The 18579-nt window shown below is 41.3% G+C and overlaps 2 protein-coding genes across 2 annotated transcripts in view; both read right to left on the bottom strand.

Annotated features, from left to right (window-relative positions):
* LOC108623595 (uncharacterized) overlaps window positions 1-18579 on the bottom strand; it is a 52571-nt gene that overhangs the window by 5503 nt on the left and 28489 nt on the right. Inside the window, exons 5-9 of the mRNA XM_026812449.1 lie at window positions 9392-10597; window positions 5925-7544; window positions 2789-3782; window positions 2266-2323; window positions 659-1991 (exon numbers count right to left, since the gene is read on the bottom strand). Of these exons, the coding sequence (XP_026668250.1) occupies window positions 659-1991; window positions 2266-2323; window positions 2789-3782; window positions 5925-7544; window positions 9392-10597 (5211 nt within the window). The remainder of the gene's footprint in view (window positions 1-658; window positions 1992-2265; window positions 2324-2788; window positions 3783-5924; window positions 7545-9391; window positions 10598-18579) is intronic.
* LOC113464159 (zinc finger protein 271-like) lies at window positions 10871-13663 on the bottom strand. The gene is made up of 2 exons (XM_026812396.1): window positions 13243-13663; window positions 10871-13160 (listed from the first exon to the last, which is right to left on the bottom strand). Exon 2 carries the CDS (start codon window positions 13079-13081, stop codon window positions 11375-11377), a length of 1707 nt encoding a protein of 568 aa, XP_026668197.1. The 5' UTR covers window positions 13082-13160; window positions 13243-13663; the 3' UTR covers window positions 10871-11374.

Here is an 18579-nt window from a genome sequence, read left to right as displayed (position 1 = left end):
ATATACAGTCGATCTTATGATTTTTTAATCTCTTATTATAAAAACGAAACTGATCTGTACATATTCTTGTAATAAGGATCGATGTACAAACGAATAGGGACGATGATCTCACTTATAATAATTTATAAGCAATCGTTAAGTCAGGGTAGGTAAAGATTTATTAAAAAAATTCTACTAACAATTAAAGTTCTGCACTTATACATCTTCTTATATAGATAAGGTTCTTCACAGTAATTATCAGTAGATATAACATATTCACTTCGTAAAAAAAATTCACTGTCAGAGATCGATTCAGTAACAATAGACAACACAATAGATACTTGTCTCACGTTTCGTAATCACGTCCTGCGTACGAAGTGTACACACTTATAATACCACACTACATATTTTTAGACGAATAAAAGGATTTGAATTTTTCAAAGTATGCGCCTGTCACCTCAGAAATTAAAATCGTTCTGTTTCAATAAAAAGAAAATATCATCGTAATCTTTGCAGTCTTTTCTTTTAAGAATTTATCAATAAATGTGATTTTTACTCGATGAAAATTTATTCGAGTAGAGATATCATTAAAAATAAAATAAAAATCGTTCAGATACGAGGAATAGAAATCCACAGTCACTCTTAGAGAAATCTCTACTGGTTCTGCTCCTTTTCTTGCAATTTCTGCGTGAAGTCCAGAATGATTTTCCTGACGGAAGTGATGGGCAGTGGCGGCAACGGTCCTGGATGCCGCTTCCTGTGACAGATCAATCCTGGTTTCTGTGCGAACTTCTGGCCGCATATATCACAAATGTACGGCCTGAGACCCGTGTGTATGAGTATATGTTGTTCCTGGGCGGTTTTCCTGGCGAACTTCTTGCAGCAAACCGGACAGTCGTAGGGCTTGATGCCCTCGTGTAGCCTCAGATGAATGTCCAGGTCCCTTTTCTGTCCAAAGATCTTCCCGCAGACGGGGCAGACCACTTTCTCCTTCTTGTTGTGCCACAGCATGTGTTGATCCAAGTTGTACTGCGTCGTCATGCAACGTTTGCATAGATCGCACTTGAAAGCTGGCTTGTTGTGCTTGTACTTCATGTGTGCCTTCAACGCGGGCATGCTTTTGCAAGCGTTGCCACAGACGGTGCAGAGTATCGGCGGCGCGGTATTGTGCATCTGCTTCGCGTGCTGGACCATGTCGTTCTTTATCTTGAACATCTTCCCGCAGGAGGAGCACGTGTGGTTGTATTTAGTGGTGTGCCTGCGGATGAAGTGGTCCCTCAGCGTCCACCTGTTCGCGCTCTTGTAGTCGCAGAACTCGCACGGGTGGAGCACCGGCCCGTGAGAGATCTCCATGTGCATCTTCACATCTCTCTTGATTCTGAACGTTTTGTCGCAATGGTCGCAAGCGTATCTGTGCACTTTCATGTGCGACGCCAGCTTCCGTTTACGTTCGAAGATCTTCCCGCAGTGGTCGCACTCCAACGACAACTTCTTCCGTTTATCGACCAATAAGTCAGTCTTTATATATAGGCTCCTGTTAACTTCGTTCTTCGCTGAAGATGTCTTCTCTGAATTAATTTCCGTTTTCTTCTCGGCTTGTTTCTTCCTTTCTGGCGTTTGCTTGATTTTTACTCTCATCGGTTCGATCGTTTCTAATGCTTGTTGGTTCGTTACTATTACTGGTACGGTTCTTTTTATTGCTTGTTTGTTCGTCACTATTACTGGGTTCGTTCTTTCCGTTTCCTGTTCGTTTATTTCTACGGTTATTGTTGTATCCATGGGTATTAGTTGTTTCTTCAATCGAATGGGCTTCTTGATGTCGATGAGTCTCCTCGTCTTTAGGCTTTCAGGCGAGACAAGGGAAAAGCTGTTCAATATCTTAATGACTCGAGTCCTCCGTTCACGTCGATCGTCTCTCGTTAGACTGTTGACGATCTTCTCTTCCAAGGGATTCATGTCGACGCAGTTCAGTGGATCCCTCGTTGGAGAACTAAAACAGATTAAACGTCGTCCTCGTTAGTCTTCCAGAGCTGGGAAATGTTTAAGTCAATTGTTTCTGTACTTACTTGAAACATTAGCAGGAGAACGTTTCACAATCATTAAGAAAATAATTTACGCAGTTTTAGTAATAGAAGTAGATAAACTATTTGTGCAATATATATTATTTCTCTATCTAAAATTAATCATGCATCTCGTAATTTGTATTCATTTTTTGTAATACGACTTATAGATTAGTTTATCGTAAATGTTTGTGGACAAGCAGGAATTGGCAATGGTTTGTTATACTTACTTCGTTCTTTATATCTTTATTGTAGTTTTTCGTCATATCAAATTTACAATTTATCTTTAGTCAGAGTTTATTAAAAATATCTAATACGAGCAACACTTTGTATATTTAAAATTCATAGAAAAATGGTAGCTTTAACATCGTGAAGAAGCAAGACACGCTAGTTATATTGAATTCTTGTATGTATTAGATTAGTGCAAAAGTTCTTGCCTATCTTTCGATAGCAGAACTCACACATCTACATCGAAGTACGATGAGCTCTGATCCGTTTCTAAAAATTAGGCACGAACTTTTGCACTGACCTAATATAAATCATACTCAATAAGTGTCATACAAAATTAAGATTCCCCTTTGTATACAATATATATATATCAACAGTGTACAATGTTCAAAAGTTCGATGGTATAAAATGTATGAAAATTATTTGATTGTTAAAAATAAATTCATTTCAATTTACATAGCCGCAGAATTTCATTTCGATCTACAGCCACTTCCTCCAATATTTCCTCGTTACTATTCGACTTTGATAACCGTGTTCTTCATGGCATATTCCTTTGTGAATTCGGTGACTATATTTTTGATAGACACGACGGGCAACGGTGGCAATGGCCCGGGGTGCCGTTTCCTGTGACAAATCAGTCCAGGTTTCTGCGCGAATGCCTGACCGCAAATGTCGCAGACATAAGGTCTCTTCCCCGTGTGGATCAGCACGTGCTGCTCCTGAGCAGTCTGCCTCCGGAACGATTTCCCGCAAACGGGACACGGAAACGGCTTCACGCCCGTGTGTACCCGCATGTGGGAATCGAGGTCCCGGCCGCGGAACCGTTTCCCGCAGGTGGGGCACAGCACCTTTTCCCTGGTTTCGTGCCACGTCAAATGCTGCTCCAAATTCTCCTGAGTCGTCATACCTCTTCTGCATATACGGCAAACGAACTCCGGTTTATAGTGTCTGTATTTCATGTGAGCCTTCAGAGCGTGCAGGTTCTTGCTGAAGTGACCGCAGACGTCGCAGACTATGGGAGGCGCGTCGCTGTGATTCTGTTTCACGTGGTGGTTCAACGCTTTCTTTATCTTGAACTGTTTCCCGCAAGTGTCGCAGGAGAAGTCGTAGTTGCTGGTGTGCAACCGGATGTAGTGGTTCTTCAAGGTGCCTTTGTTGTTACTTTTGTACTCGCAGACGCTGCAGTCGTACACGTGGCGTCGGTGGATCTTGTCTACGTGGGAAATGAGAAATCGGCGGAGTCGAAAAGTTCTCGGGCAGTCGGAGCAGGTGTGCCTGTGCTTCTTCAGGTGTTCTATTAAATTATTCTTGTTGAGGAACTTTCGTTGGCAGTGATCGCACTCGAAAAATGATCTCCTCTTCGATCGTCTCGTCATTTTCTGATCTTTTCTTAAGCTCTCTTGTTGATCGTCGAAATTCTCTTTGTCGAGCCAATTAATGTACCCATCGGGGTATTCCAGCGACGAATCTGATCGAGCGTCGAGCTTGAATTCGTTGCTGAGGGGATCCAGGCACCTAAAACAATAAATTAAGGAGATCGTGTTATCGTTGGCTTGCGAGCAAATAAGAAATCTTAAAGGTAAATCGTGGCACTGGTATCCTGAAACGATATTTCTTTATCGAACGATTTAGGCAAACATTAGAAAATTTCAAACACCGTATCATCGTCGATTACTTAAGATTATAGCCAGGATTTCTTTAAAATAAATGAAATCTTATCTCAGTATTAATCATACCTTGTTGAACCAGCGTCAGTGAGAGCCTGGAAATGTTTAAACTGTTATTTATTATTTGAACGGTATACTTATCTTGAGGATCCTAGCAATTTTTATTATCACAGAATCGTGCAACCTCTGAATGATCGCTGTGAATGATACACGCGTGTGTCATTGATCAGTCTTTATTGGCATCGTGTCGCGCGGGGATTAGGAGGAGAATAGACGTCAGTAAAAATATTTATTTCAAACTCAAAGCTATACACAGCGCGTATGTCCTTACGTAAGTGTATTAGACTAACGATAAGGTATTGATTTTTAGAAAAATAACCCTCGTGGGCGTGCTTTCTACCGAGTCTCCCATTCTCTCACGGTTTCCCTGTTGGAAAATCGTCGAGGTGGTCGCTCGGGTAATCTTCGTACACGTGCGTCAGACACAAACAATGAACGCGTTTATGTTACAGACATTCTCTTAGGAGGACTAGGTTCTAGTAATTAGTGTCATATCACAAGGTGTACGTATCGAGCACGCGCGATTCGTTACACACGCGAATAATGTTCCTCTGGATTTGAAAAATTAATCATCAGAATATTTTTTACGGTAGAGCAAAACGTACTAACGAAATGGAAGCTAAAATAAAGATCGTTCATTTAGCTTCTTTATAATTTTAATTTGAGGCAAGCAAAATAATTAAATTATGTTTAAATTGTTCGTCGAAGTTTATGATTGAACAATTCGATTCCAAATCGTTAATATCTCTGCTCAAAGCATTCCCATTCACATGATTGGTTTCAACTGGAAATTAAACAATTCATCTATAATCCAACAAATCAAGTATATCTTGGTATTCTCACTGCATAGCTAATAAGTGCGTATTTAATATCAATCATAACTTTATGAACGATGAATCCGGTTTTAAAATATCTTAGCGACGTCGTAACTGACTTTTAGACTTTGCAGGTAAATTGAAAGGAAAATTGAAAACAGATGTCATAGTTGGTTCATCCACGCCTTTCATTTACAAGGACTGTTGTTACTATTATTTATACATCTTACGTTTCTAAGCTTACAGTTACACGCGTTACGTCTAAAAATAATTATCGTTCTTATAGTGTTCTCATCCTTCGATGGTATACAAAGTATCTAAAAGTTTCGTTAACCGAGTGACGATTGAACAATTTTTGGGCGAGAATAATGCCTCTTTCTCTCGTTGTTGAAGCATTCTATTACCCGCATTGTACAAAAACGAAATCTGCATCGTTTTAAATATATTTCAGATACTTAGCGTAACAATAAAAATGTTTCAGAAACTGCTAGATAATTAATTACTATTTGATTGATAATCAATTATCATTGATTACAATGATTATAGGTAAAAATGATTAAATTTATTATTCGATAAATAAGAAATAGGTAAACATAAAACTCACTAATGTCTCTTTTCTTGATTAGAAAGTAAAACTATAGAAAAAACTTCAAAAATCGATTATCTCGTTAATATTTATCCTTCAACGACGAGAAGAAACAGGATGGTTCCTACGAGTCTAGGTTCATACCTATCAGTTCGTCGTTCAAAAAAAAAAAAAAATTCATTTTGTCACCGACATGCAGATACATTCGGAACAATTGTTGGGTAATGATTAAGGCACGAGTGGACGAAGATGCTGTGTAACATTCTCTTATACGACGACCACCAACTAATTTTCATAACTTACCTCTCCTGATCTGAAATAGGTATCGATTTAATCATCAACAGAGCGAATTAAAAGTAATACAGTTGTAAACATTACAATCATTAGAGAATAAAATGAAAAGGATGGGAGAAAATATTTGTAAATGACTTTTCGGCGAAGTTACAGAACACCTTAATCCACGAGTCTTTAATCGTTCGTTCCCAATCGATTTAAGTATCAAGCGAAACGAATTTTCAACTACTCCTACGCCTCTTCCTCGATTCTCTCCTCGTTCTCGCGCGCATTTATCTCCTGCACGTATCCCTCGGTGAACTCCTTCACGATATCCGCGATGGGCATCACGGGCAACGGGGGATGAGGACCCGGGTGGGTTTTCCTGTGACAGATCAAGCCGGGCTTCTGGGTGAACGCTTTACCGCAGATGTCGCAGACGAACGGCCTCTTCCCGGTGTGTATGAGCAAATGCTGACGCAGCTGCGATCTCCTGGCGAACGGTTTGTTGCATATCAAACAGGAATGTGGCTTGCAACCAGTGTGCACCGCCATGTGCCTCTTGAACGAGTCCTTCTTGGTGAACGTCTTCCCGCACTCGGCGCAGACGATCTTCTCCCGCTTCTCGTGCTGCGTCAACAGATGCTGGTCCAGATTCTCCTGCGTCACCATACGCCGTTTGCATATGTGACACTCGTACTTCGGTTTGTAATGAGCCCATTTCTGGTGGACGTACAGAGAGCCGCTGTTCTGGCAGAGTTTCCCGCAAACATCGCAGTTTATTGGTTTCTCCTTGTGATGGAATCGCACGTGGTTGGTCAGATCGCCTTTCACCTTAAATTTCTTCGTGCAGAATTTGCACTGATGCTCGTAACGATCGGTGTGCTTGCGAATGAAGTGCGACTGCAGCGAGTGCTTTGACCTACAAACGAACCCGCAAGCAGCGCACGGGAACAGCACGGTGTTCGGTCGTTTCTTGGACCAAGTGTCGTGCTTACGTTCCAGGTGACCAGCGAACTGGCTCTTCTTATGAGTCCTGTAATCGCAGACCGTGCATATGTAAATCCCGTCCTCCTGAATGAACAGCTTCTTCTTGTGCGTCCACGCCACGTGCTTTTTGAACGACACCGCGGAGCTGAACGTTTCAGAACAGGCTTTGCACTTCAACGTCACACCGGTCGTGTTCTTGGACGGTTTCCTGCCCCTCTTCGCAGGCGTCGTCGCCGTGTGATTGTTCATCTCTAGCATCTCCTCCTCTAAATATTCCACTTGCTCCACTTGGTCTTGATCCTGATCCTGGTCTTCGTTCTGACCTTCCTGCTCTTGAACCTGTCCCGGATCGTCCTCAATCTGTTCCAGCTGCTCCTGTTCGGTATATTCTTCTTCCTGCTCTTCCTGATACCACTTCCGTTCTAAATTCTCCTTCGTGTCGTTGACCTCCTCCTCGTTGGATGTCAATTTCTCTATGGTCACCATACTACCCTGTACCTTCACCTGATACAAATCCCCTAATTTATCGTTATCGTCGATGGCACCGTCGATGGTACCGTTCAATATGATCGGTTTAACGTCGTCCTCGGCTTCTCGCTGCTCCACGTTCGTTTCCAACACCTGCTCCTCCTCGTACAGCCTCTCCTCGGGTGAGTCGTACGGCAGATCCACCTCTTCGTCGTACAACTCGACTTTAAACATTTCCGGTTTCTCGTCTTCGTTACCAGTTTCCTCGATCTGCTCGGGGATGTCTTCCTCGGCCAGCGGCGTGTCGCCTTCAGGTACAAACGCGTAATACGGTTTCCCGTCGAACTCCAGGATCTGCCATTTCTTCATCACGACCGACTCCTTGTTGAAGATGAAGATGCCGCGCGAATGAGGACCGCTGAGCACGAACCTGAAACATCATCGACCGATCGCGTTAATCAGGGGTCAGCCAGGTCTCGTTTCTCATTCGGGAAGCTCGCAAAGCGACTCGCTTTCATCATTCATTATACGTCGCTCGAGGAGACCTTGTTATACGCGGTCGTTAGCACGTCGAGCGGTAATTAGCGTTGGTCACAATCGAGCCGATTATCACGAGAGGAAGGAGGTTTGCTAGAGGAATAGTGTGGCGATGCTAGAGCGAGCGATTACAGTGAAGCGTACGAGAATGAACATACCGAGATTTCAACGAGGATCGGGTAAATAATTCTTTATTAACGTTACACTTTATTTCTCGCCAGTATTTTGCGACGACGAGTCTCAAGTCAATGTACAAGAAAAAATTGTCAATTGTAAGAACAAGAATTATATACGTTTCATGAACTGCAAGACTGCACACATCGCATACGTAAAGCTTCGTTCCTGTGTGCAGCAGTAAATGTTGGTTCACATTGCCGGAAGTGCCGAAGTACTTGTCGTGCTTGACAAATATCACAGGGGAATAGGGTTTTCGGTTGCTTTTAAGAGTTCGAAGAATTCGAGATTTTATTATCTGTGTCTTTTTAATGAGGAGAGTTTCGTGAATCATTTTTAACAAATATCACAGGTCGAAGTCTTCCAATCTTGCGAGGATCCACTTGCGATGTTCGACGGAACATGTCCTTTCCTAAAACAGGATAATAATTTGTTTATTAGGGTTCCAAGTGTGGAAATACTTGACATTTACTTACAATCATAATTGACAGTTGAAATCCAATTTACACGAGCATAACATAGAATATACACAAGCAGAGTAATAACATCAATTATAAATTGTACATTGAGAGAAATTTTCACTTTTTATTTAAACAAATTTGTAATAAAATTTATCATTTAATTGAAGTACTAATTGTAGTATGACTATTAAATTGTTCAGAGTTAAAATAGTGGTACGTTGAAGATTTTCAGAAGATATGCAACGTATTTTTAACTGTATCGACGGTGTGTATTCGACTGGCAAAAATCTATAATAGAAGCAATCGTTTCTCTTTATGGCACTCCAAGGATGCACAATTATCGATCAGTTGTTAAAGACGAACATCCTGAAATAGCTCTACTGAATTTTTCCCTGAAACATAAAACACCGTCAATACGATTAAATCTCGAGTCAGTCATATTCTATCAAGCGTGACAATACTTACCTGTTGACATACACATCGGCTGGAAGACAGTTTCATAAATTAAATCGTTGATTGCACTAATACAGAAATCACTGAATTTTATATAAAACGTAATTGAACGAAATAAATAATTTAATCTATATTATTAGGGAATAAGTTTTGGCGATTAAAAATATGAATTCGTCGGGAGATTCTGTTCAAAATAAATTCATATTATTATCTCTTGTATACAATGTATTTCACAATATAGCTCTATTCCCCGAAAGATTTATTCGTTCCTACAAAAAAGTCACTTAATCTCGTTTGCTTTACCGAAGGAATACATCCAGAATGATTGATCATAATACGAAGGGCACGAATATCTAAGAAAATCACGACATAAAATAAAACTACAAAAATTAAATAGGTATAATTAAAATGAAAAAAATCAAAATCAATTTGCAACTATTGCTTAACGATACGTAATAAAAATCGAAATTAGCGTGCTGAAGGAAACAATTGCTTTGTAATCCAGTCAGTCATACGTAATGAATAAAAAAGAAACAACCGATCGTTCGTTTTCGCATGAGAAAATTCGTCTCTAACGATTCAATTGATATCCTTTTTCATGAAGTCGCTCAGAATATGTTCTATGTGCACGACGGGCAACGGGGGATGGACGCCGGGGTGGGACTTCCGGTGACAAATCAAGCCAGGCTTTTGAGTGAACGTCTTGCCGCAGATATCACAGGTATACGGTCGCTTCCCGGTGTGGATGAGCAGGTGCTGTCTGTACGCGGTGCGCCGAGCGAACGCTTTGCCACAGATGTGGCAGTCGAAAGGCCTGTCGCCGGTGTGCGTCATCATATGCTGCCTAAGCCGATGATTCTCGTTGAACACCTTCCCGCATTCTTCGCAGACGAAGCTCTCCCGCCTCTCGTGTTGCAGTAGGATGTGCTGGTCCAGGTTCTCCTGCGTGACCATCCTCCGTTTGCAGATCTCGCACTCGTACTTCGGCTTGAAGTGGGCCCACTTTTGATGAACGTACAGAGAGTTACTGTTCGAACAGGTCTTCCCGCAGACGTCGCAAACGATCGGCCCTTCTTTGTGCTTGAACCGCACGTGCAGTCTCATGTCGCCCTTCACTTTGAACTTCTTCCCGCAGTACTCGCAATCGTACTTGTACTCCGACGCGTGTTTCCGCTCCAGGTGTTCTTTCAACCTGCGCCTACTCGGGCACTTGAACTCGCACACGTCGCAGGAGTACGAGTCTGGCTCTGTATAATAACTGTTCTTCTTTTTCCGCGGAACAGCGCCCGGATGCTTCCTACTGATGTGCGAATGGAGAGTGGATTTGTTTGTGGTTTCGTATTCGCAGAAGCTGCAGATATACGTCAGACTGTCTCCGTCCTTTGCCTCTTCCTGTTCTTCCGCTTTGTGCTCTAACGCGATGTGCATCTTGAACGCTACCAGGCTGCGGAATATCTTGAAGCAGACTTTGCACTTGTAACGACCGGCTTGCTCGTGCACCGCGCTCTTGTGCAATTCGAGCATTTGCATCACGGGGAAACAGATGTTGCACTCTTCGCAAACGTACAAGCTGTTATCGTCGCTGTTCTCTCCCTTGAGTGACACTCGGTCCTCTTCCTTTATTTTAACGGTGCACTGATCGTCGTCGATCCTTTCTTCTTCGGGAAGATCTATCGAGATCACTTGCGTGTCATCTTCGTTAGTTCTGGGGATATCCTCTTTCGATTTCTCGCCTTCCTTCGGCAGGAAGGCGTAGTACAGGCAACCCTCCACGTCGACAACCTGCCACGGCTGCATCGGAATCGTTTCGTTGCCGTATATAAAACGTCCGTCCCCGTTTAGCGCCCTGAAAAGCACAGAACCGGTCAGTTAGGAATTTCACGTAACAGTCTCCCGGGTTAATTCGACAACTTCCACTGTTCCGACGGGTTCATTAACATTAATGCAATTTCAGACGCTTATATAACTGCCTGCAATGAGTCTCGGAGGAAATGTGTCAGGCTCACAATCGTTTTGCTGACGCGTTACCGATAATTGTCGGTTGGGCTTGGTTCGTTGCGAATGGAAGGTCAAACCGATCATTGCTCGACGACACTTCTGGTTTCAAATGTGGGATGTATTACATTAAAAAAAGAATGTATTGCGACAGGTGTTGTACATAAATGTCAATTATATACACTTGGAGCGTTACAAAAACGAGTGGAGCTGCGAAGCTTTACAAATAATTTAACATTCTAATTCGGAACGCTTGCCTGGTGTAACAAGCTTCTTATTTCCTACGAACGTGAAATCACATAATCAATACAAACTTTAATAAAAACCTTAAGAGTAAATTCATTCTTTACATAACAAGATAAACTCGAACGTCTTAATTGCACGAGGTTGTACATCGTTTGTCTTCTATTTAAAGATCGTGATACGAAATCCCCTTGATTCCAGTTGGGCATAATAATTTGTTCAACGAAAATATCTTGTTACACGTTACGATATTCAAACTTATTTCAACGAAACTGACATGTCTTTTCCTTATCAATTTATCATAGAATAAAAAAAAAATTATTGAAATCTCCTGATCAAGAAATGTTCGAAAGTCTCTGAAGCAGACTGTTCTGTACGGTCAATGTCAGTTGTTCATCACGTCGTTTAATATGTGATCGATCAATACTCTGGGGAGCGGCGGATGCGATCCGGGGTGAGACTTCCTGTGGCTGATCAAGCCAGGTTTCTGCGTGAACGCTTTGCCGCAGATATCGCAGACGTACGGCCTGATTCCGGTGTGGATCAACAAGTGTTGCTTGAGCGCCGTTCGACGGGCGAAAGACTTGTTGCAGACGGTGCAAGAGTGAGGTCTGTCACCCGTATGAACTCTCATGTGAATCTTCAACCTGCTGTTCCTGGAGAAAGTCTTGCCGCACTCCTCGCAGACTACGTCCTCCCGCTTCTCGTGCTGCCTGATCATGTGCTCGTTCAAGTTCTCCTGAGTGACCATTCGCCTCTTGCATATCTGGCACTCGTACTTCGCCTTGTAGTGAGCAAACTTCTGATGAACGTACAGAGAATTGCTGTTTAGGCACGTTTTTCCGCAGACGTCGCAGATCACCGGTTGCTCCTTGTGGCTGAAGCGCACGTGATTCGTCAGATCGCCTTTCACTTTGAACTTCTTGCCGCAGGTCTCGCAGTTGAACTTGAAATCGTCGGTGTGCTTCCTCGCCACGTGAACTTTCAATTCGTATTTATTCTTGTTCTTATAATCGCACTGATTGCAGTAATATAACGGCGGCTGTCCATCAGGAGTGCTGTACTTCGGCTCCTTGTGCTTTCTCTGTATGTGTGAATACAGAGACGATTTTTTATTCGAGTTGTACGGGCATTCATTGCACAGGTACACTGGAGGCACGTCTAAATGTTTCTGTTTGTGCGAGTACAGAGTGCTGCGCTTCAGGCATTTGAAGTCGCACACGTTGCACTGTCTCTCGACCGGTTCTTTATTCGCTTGTTTCTTGCGAGGAGCCGCGGTCGGTTCGCTTTTGCATTCTTCAACCATGGACAGAATCACTGTCGTAGTTTCGTCTTTATCCTGGTCCTGCGAACAAGTTTCCTTCACCGGCTCCTTCTTAGGACTGTCTTCGTCGTTGCTCTTCGTCGTTTTGCATTTCCTTTTAGGGCTCGCTTCTTCTCGTCCTACGTCGATTCGCTGGTGATTCTGTACGACATGTGAGACCAAAGTGGTGCTCCTCTTGCAGACGAAGTTACAAATGCGGCACGAAAAATATGCGGTCTTCCTACTCCTATGCTTCTCCATGTGCACGCTCAAACTAGACTGATTGTCGAACTTCTGGTTACAAACTATGCACGAACTCCTCTTCGAATCTTCCTTCACCGACTTGTGTTCCTTCTTCGTGTGAACAGTTAACGCGGATTTCTTGCTGCAACTGAAATCACAGGACTTGCAAACGTATTTCTGTTTCACCGCAGATTTTTGCTTAGCACGTTTCACGGAGCTCTTGATCTTCGATTTTGCTTGATTCTTGTCAGCTAGTTTCTTGCGATACAAGGAAGTTAGTTTATGCGAGATCGCGTGTCTCGTCAGCATCCTCTTCGTTGGGAACTTCATGCCGCACTTTTTGCAATCGTGAAACGCGATTCTTATATTCGATTTATATATCAGATTTTTGGACGCCAGATCGTTGACGTATGAATCACTGAGATCTTCCGATTTCACGGATACCAAACAGATCTTCGAAGCCTCTTCAGATTTTTTCGTATCGTCAGCGGGCATCAGGGAGTATCGCAATTTCCCTTTGGAGTCAACGTGTTGTAACAACTGCATCGGCACGAAATCCTTTCCGACGATCAATCCACCGGACGAATCTAGACCTAGAGTAATCTTCTTCTTGCTAGCTCGTTCCCTAAAACACAAAAACGGAAACGGTACGATTAACGCCGCGGTAATCGCGTTCAGTCCCTCAGTTACAGACAGACGTTACTTACTGCTGATCTAAGTCGTCTTACGGATTGCGATTAACGTCTCTACGATTGTGTTTTATAATACAAAGGTGACAAGCGTTCTCTTTTTAAATTCGGATTACATCGTGTCTTTATTTCTTCAATTTCGTACCACACTTAAAATCGTATAAGTGTTCGTATAATATTAATTAAATGAAAAAGAGAAATGGATATACACATAATTTCGTATACATAAAGTGAAACAAAATTACAAATAGAGCCGTGCATTTCACTGTTTGTCCATATTAAAGGAGTTTCTTATTATTCGTCAACTTTCGAAGGCGACGAGGGTCTGTACAATTTTTCAAATAAATAGTATACACGCATTTCGCTTATACTATGAATCTCTAAAGTGATTTGTTCCATTAAAAGATTACATGAGTAGACATCGAACGGCAGGAATTAGATTTCATCCCTCTTCGGCCCTGCCAAGAGGTACAGGGGGTGAAGTGAGGTGCGCGTCAGGGTGCTTCCTACGATGTTCTATCATATAATATCTCCTCTTGAACGACTGTCCGCACAGATCGCAAACGTGAGGCCTGTCCGCGGAATGCGTTAACATGTGTCTGTTCCTCATGTGGGAAGTACGAAAATTCTTCTCGCAGACGTGGCACGTGTACGGTTTGACACCAGTATGTGTGGTCACATGCGTGGCCAGGTATCTCTTCGTCGCAAATACTTTCCCGCAGTCCTTGCATTCGTAAGTCCTGCTGTGCTGCAGCATGTGGTTGTCCAGATTCTCCTGTGTCAACAGTCTCTTGTTGCACACGTTGCACCGGAATTTGTACTCGTTCAAATGGGCCACTTTTCTATGCTTGTACAAGGAGTAATCACTGGTGTAGAATTTCCCACAGACGTCACACATGTGCCGCGAATTGCTGTGCGTACCGACGTGGAATTTTAGGTCCCACTCGATTTTGAACCGCTTCCCGCAGAACTCACAGGCGAATTTGTAATCATCCGTGTGCTTCCTGATGTAGTGCGACTTCAAGTTGTTCTTCGTCTTCGTACGGTACTCGCACTTGTCACAGCAGTGTAACAAACTCGAATCAATCTCTTGGTGAACGAGTTTGTGCGCTTTTAGGTCGCATTTGTATTTGAACGTCTTGTCGCAGGTGGGGCATTTGAAGGGACGGTGGAAGCTATGCTTGCTGGTGATGTGCCGGAGGATCTTGCTCTTCTGCTCGAATGTCGTTTGACAAATATCGCAGGTGTAACTCCCATCGTGAAGCTTGTATAAATCTTCCTGTTCAGAACTCTTTTCGTTAGTCTTCTTCTGTGGTTTGCCCGTTGAATCGGAAGAGAGTCTTTTTGCAAGTGAATCTTCTTCACTATTTATTTCTAGATTCTTGCAAGAACTGCTGTTTGTTTCGGGAGAATTGCTCGAGCACTTGTTCCTTAGTCTGCGGCTCCTCGAAGTTCGGAACGCGATACTTCGTAGGACGATCGACGTGTCAGTCTTCGGGCTTCGCTGCGCTGGTCGGCTAAGCCTAAAACATGAATAAAACGTGTCAGTAAAAAGGATTTATCTGAATCACATTTAGGCAAGGGAGCTCTTAGGATCTTTACTTCGTCTTCGAAAGCGATCATAGATAACGTCATCCTTGAACAGTTTAAATGTCACACTTTTTATATTTCGATATAATATTCGTCGACAATGCAAAATCGTATCAATCTAGTTGGTACGAACACTTGGCACTTCGCATTGCAAAAATTTGCACATGGGAAAAAAAATCCAAGTGCAAGCTTGATATATTTTTTTTAAACACCATGAACGGTCATAGAATATCGACCTAAGAATTATTAATTGAAATTGCAATACTTACTTCTCATGCACGCAATTAAAACATTTAACACAGACCCGATTATGAGGTTTGTTTCCTCTCACTAACACTTCAGGATGCACTTATTGGTATCATGTTATGCTTGTTAATCTTAATCCCTTTCTGATTCATTCTTTCTCTTGTGTTGTATGAATTCTTATTTAGAATTTCATATATGTTTTTCTCTTTTTTTCTTTTATCTTTTGTCCTTTACTTTTACTGTATGTATTACTTCTATTGTATGCTGCAATGAACTCTGTTCTTGAATAAAGTATTATTATTATTATTTCAGTTCCTGATGATGTTTGAAGATCACTGACACAGACAACTACGAAACATATTTGCTATTTTAATTGTAGAAAATCAAATATTTATTTTAAATCATATTTAAATTAATTTTACATACATCACAATTGCATTGTTAACAAATACAAACAAATAAACAACTTATCTTAAACAAACATGAAAGAAATAAATAATATTTTAAGTTTCTTCATTAAAAAAAAACGAAAAACCTACTGGAGTTTCTCTCCAGTCTCATGTTGATCCCAACCTGTGCGTTTCTACACGTTGAGAAAATATTTTAATCACGTTTATCAAAAGAAAAAACACACCTACTGGAGTTTCTCTCCAGTCTCAAGTTGATCCCCAACCTGTGCGTTTCTACACGTTGGGAAAATATTTTAAGAGTCTCGTTTATCAAAAGAAAAAAAAAACACCTACTGGAGTTTCTCTCCAGTCTCACGTTGATCCCCAACTTATGCGTTTCTACACGTTGGGAAAATATTTTAAGAGAAAACAAAAAAGAAAAAAGATCGAAAGAACAAAAAATACTGGTGCTTCTTAGCTCTACGTTGATTTTCGCCTGTGCCTTCTTACATGTCGGAAGAGGTCCTTCTTTTGTCGAAACAAGAGACTGCACACGTCACACTCGAAGCCAATTAGGTGTTGCTCGAGGTGCGCCCGAATTAGTTTCAATTCTCCAAACTTGCTTGAACACTGAAGGCACTTATAGATACGAATTTTGTAATTATCTCCGTTCCGTCCTGTTACCCACTTGCTCTTAAACTCATATTTCAAGTTGATGTAATTTGGTTGAGTCGAGCTGTGAATCGGGAAGGGAGGACAAACAGCTTTGTGAGAAGAAAAAACGATATAATGCGCGCGAAGCTGGTACTTGCTCCTATAGACCCTCCCGCATATCAAGCAGCGGCACTTTATTCGCACGTGCTCTTCCCGATGACACCTACTGGAGTTTCTCTCCAGTCTCACGTTGATCCCCAACTTATGCGTTTCTACACGTTGGGAAAATATTTTAAGAGAAAACAAAAAAGAAAAAAGATCGAAAGAATAAAAAAGCTCTACGTTGATTTTCGCCTGTGCCTTCTTACATGTCGGAAGAGGTCCTTCTTTTGTCGAAACAAGAGACTGCACACGTCACACTCGAAGCCAATTAGGTGTTGCTCGAGGTGCGCCCGAATTAGTTTCAATTCTCCAAACTTGCTTGAACACTGAAGGCACTTATAGATACGAATTTTGTAATTATCTCCGTTCCGTCCTGTTACCCACTTGCTCTTAAACTCATATTTCAAGTTGATGTAATTTGGTTGAGTCGAGCTGTGAATCGGGAAGGGAGGACAAACAGCTTTGTGAGAAGAAAAAACGATATAATGCGCGCGAAGCTGGTACTTGCTCCTATAGACCCTCCCGCATATCAAGCAGCGGCACTTTATTCGCACGTGCTCTTCCCGATGTTTGTCCAAATCATTAGGCCTCTTGAAAGCCTCTTGGCACACCGAGCAAATGTATTTGTACCACATGGAGCATTTATGATTTCCTAAGGAGAACTCGCTGTTGAAGGTTCTGTTGCACTTGACGCACTTGTACGGCTGTTTAATTTCACGTTTTGAGGGTGTTTCAGATTTCAAGGGGATCAACTCATGCCGGATGGGATGTTGGATGGAGGATACTTGCTGAGGAACCGACTCGATCGACCGTTCAAAAATCGGTGGCTTGCAATCGCTATTGATAGGTTGTCGATGGTTTGTATCTTCCAGCATTACTTCTTCTTTAATTATTACCTTCACCTCTAACGCGTTTTCGTACGAGTTCGATTTTTCTTGTCGAGGCATCGGGGATGTGTAAGCTGATCTGTAAATGAAAGAAGAATGTTATTCGAGGGTGAATTGATTTATTCATTTTCTCACACAATTATTTTTACGTAGTTTCTTCAATGTTAGGCGTCGCTGAAAGAGATTTATGATTAGAATAATAAATCACGCTTCTCTTAAATAACTATATCGGTTCGTTTTTATTTTATATTCGATTTTTCATATGATACACCAGAACAGTAAAAAAAATTGCACTTTTAGTAACTCCTAAAAGAGACAGGACGAAGGGAAGGACAGGTTTGGGATTAAAGACACGTTAAAGATTAAGGATTCATTTTTGTACAATGTATCAGTAATATAATAATTAAAATGTTATAGATAATGTGATAGAGGTAAATGTATTTCTTTCCTGAAATTTACAGATCGAAATTTTCTCTCGTAAGATCATCGATGACTATATTACATATTTTACCTTGTACTCTTATATTAAACATAGAAAAGCTTGTCGATTTGGAAAGCGTCGATTTCAGCTGAATGACCAAGTCGCGAAACGATTCTCTCGTTTAATATATTACAGTAATCTTACGCTGTACATTACCTGTCAACCTGTTGAACAAGAATAATTATAATCTTTAAATCGACCGCGAGACAATCTTCGTTTAATAAACTTATTAATAATTCAAAATCCTTGATTTGTTAAAGTTTCATTCCGCATAATGAGAATCATGTTACGCTCTTGTAACTTGAATTGAGAACGTTCAACAAAATTCAACGTTGATTAGTATTAATGTCGATTTGGAAAGCGTCGATTTCAGCTGAATGACCAAGTCGCGAAACGATTCTCTCGTTTAATATATTACAGTAATCTTACGCTGTACATTACCTGTCAACCTGTTGAACAAGAATAATTATAATCTTTAAATCGACCGCGAGACAATCTTCGTTTAATAAACTTATTAATAATTCAAAATCCTTGATTTGTTAAAGTTTCATTCCGCATAATGAGAATCATGTTACGCTCTTGTAACTTGAATTGAGAACGTTCAACAAAATTCAACGTTGATTAGTATTAGAAAAATAAAAAAAATATAATTTTTGTTTCGACATATGATTTAAAGGATAGGGATTATGCAATTTTAAAAATGTGAATATTAACTTTCGAGATACATTATCCGTTATTAGATTGATGAATAAAATAAATTGTCTATTCTCCTATGATTGATTTGATCGATCAAGCACCAGTTTTATCACGTCAAACAGATGCACTCGATATACAACAGAAAAAAAGTTTTCGTATCACGCAACCCGATGAAAAACATCGAATCTTTCGATGAACACTATAGAACTCACAGAAATCACTGATCTCTACAGAATCCTGGTTAGTGGAT

The sequence above is a fragment of the Ceratina calcarata genome, unplaced genomic scaffold (assembly GCF_001652005.2).
Source record: "Ceratina calcarata isolate Rehan_Ccalc_2016 unplaced genomic scaffold, ASM165200v1 scaffold115.2, whole genome shotgun sequence".
Classification (NCBI taxonomy): Eukaryota; Metazoa; Arthropoda; class Insecta; order Hymenoptera; family Apidae; genus Ceratina; species Ceratina calcarata.
The sequence above is the reverse complement of the archived record's forward strand: the minus strand, read 5'-3'. Positions and strand labels throughout refer to the sequence as shown.

Bases quoted from the DNA above. Each gene is read 5' to 3' on its own strand.
- LOC113464159 (XM_026812396.1), bottom strand. From the start codon at position 13,081: ATGCAGTTGTTACAACACGTTGACTCCAAAGGGAAATTGCGATACTCC.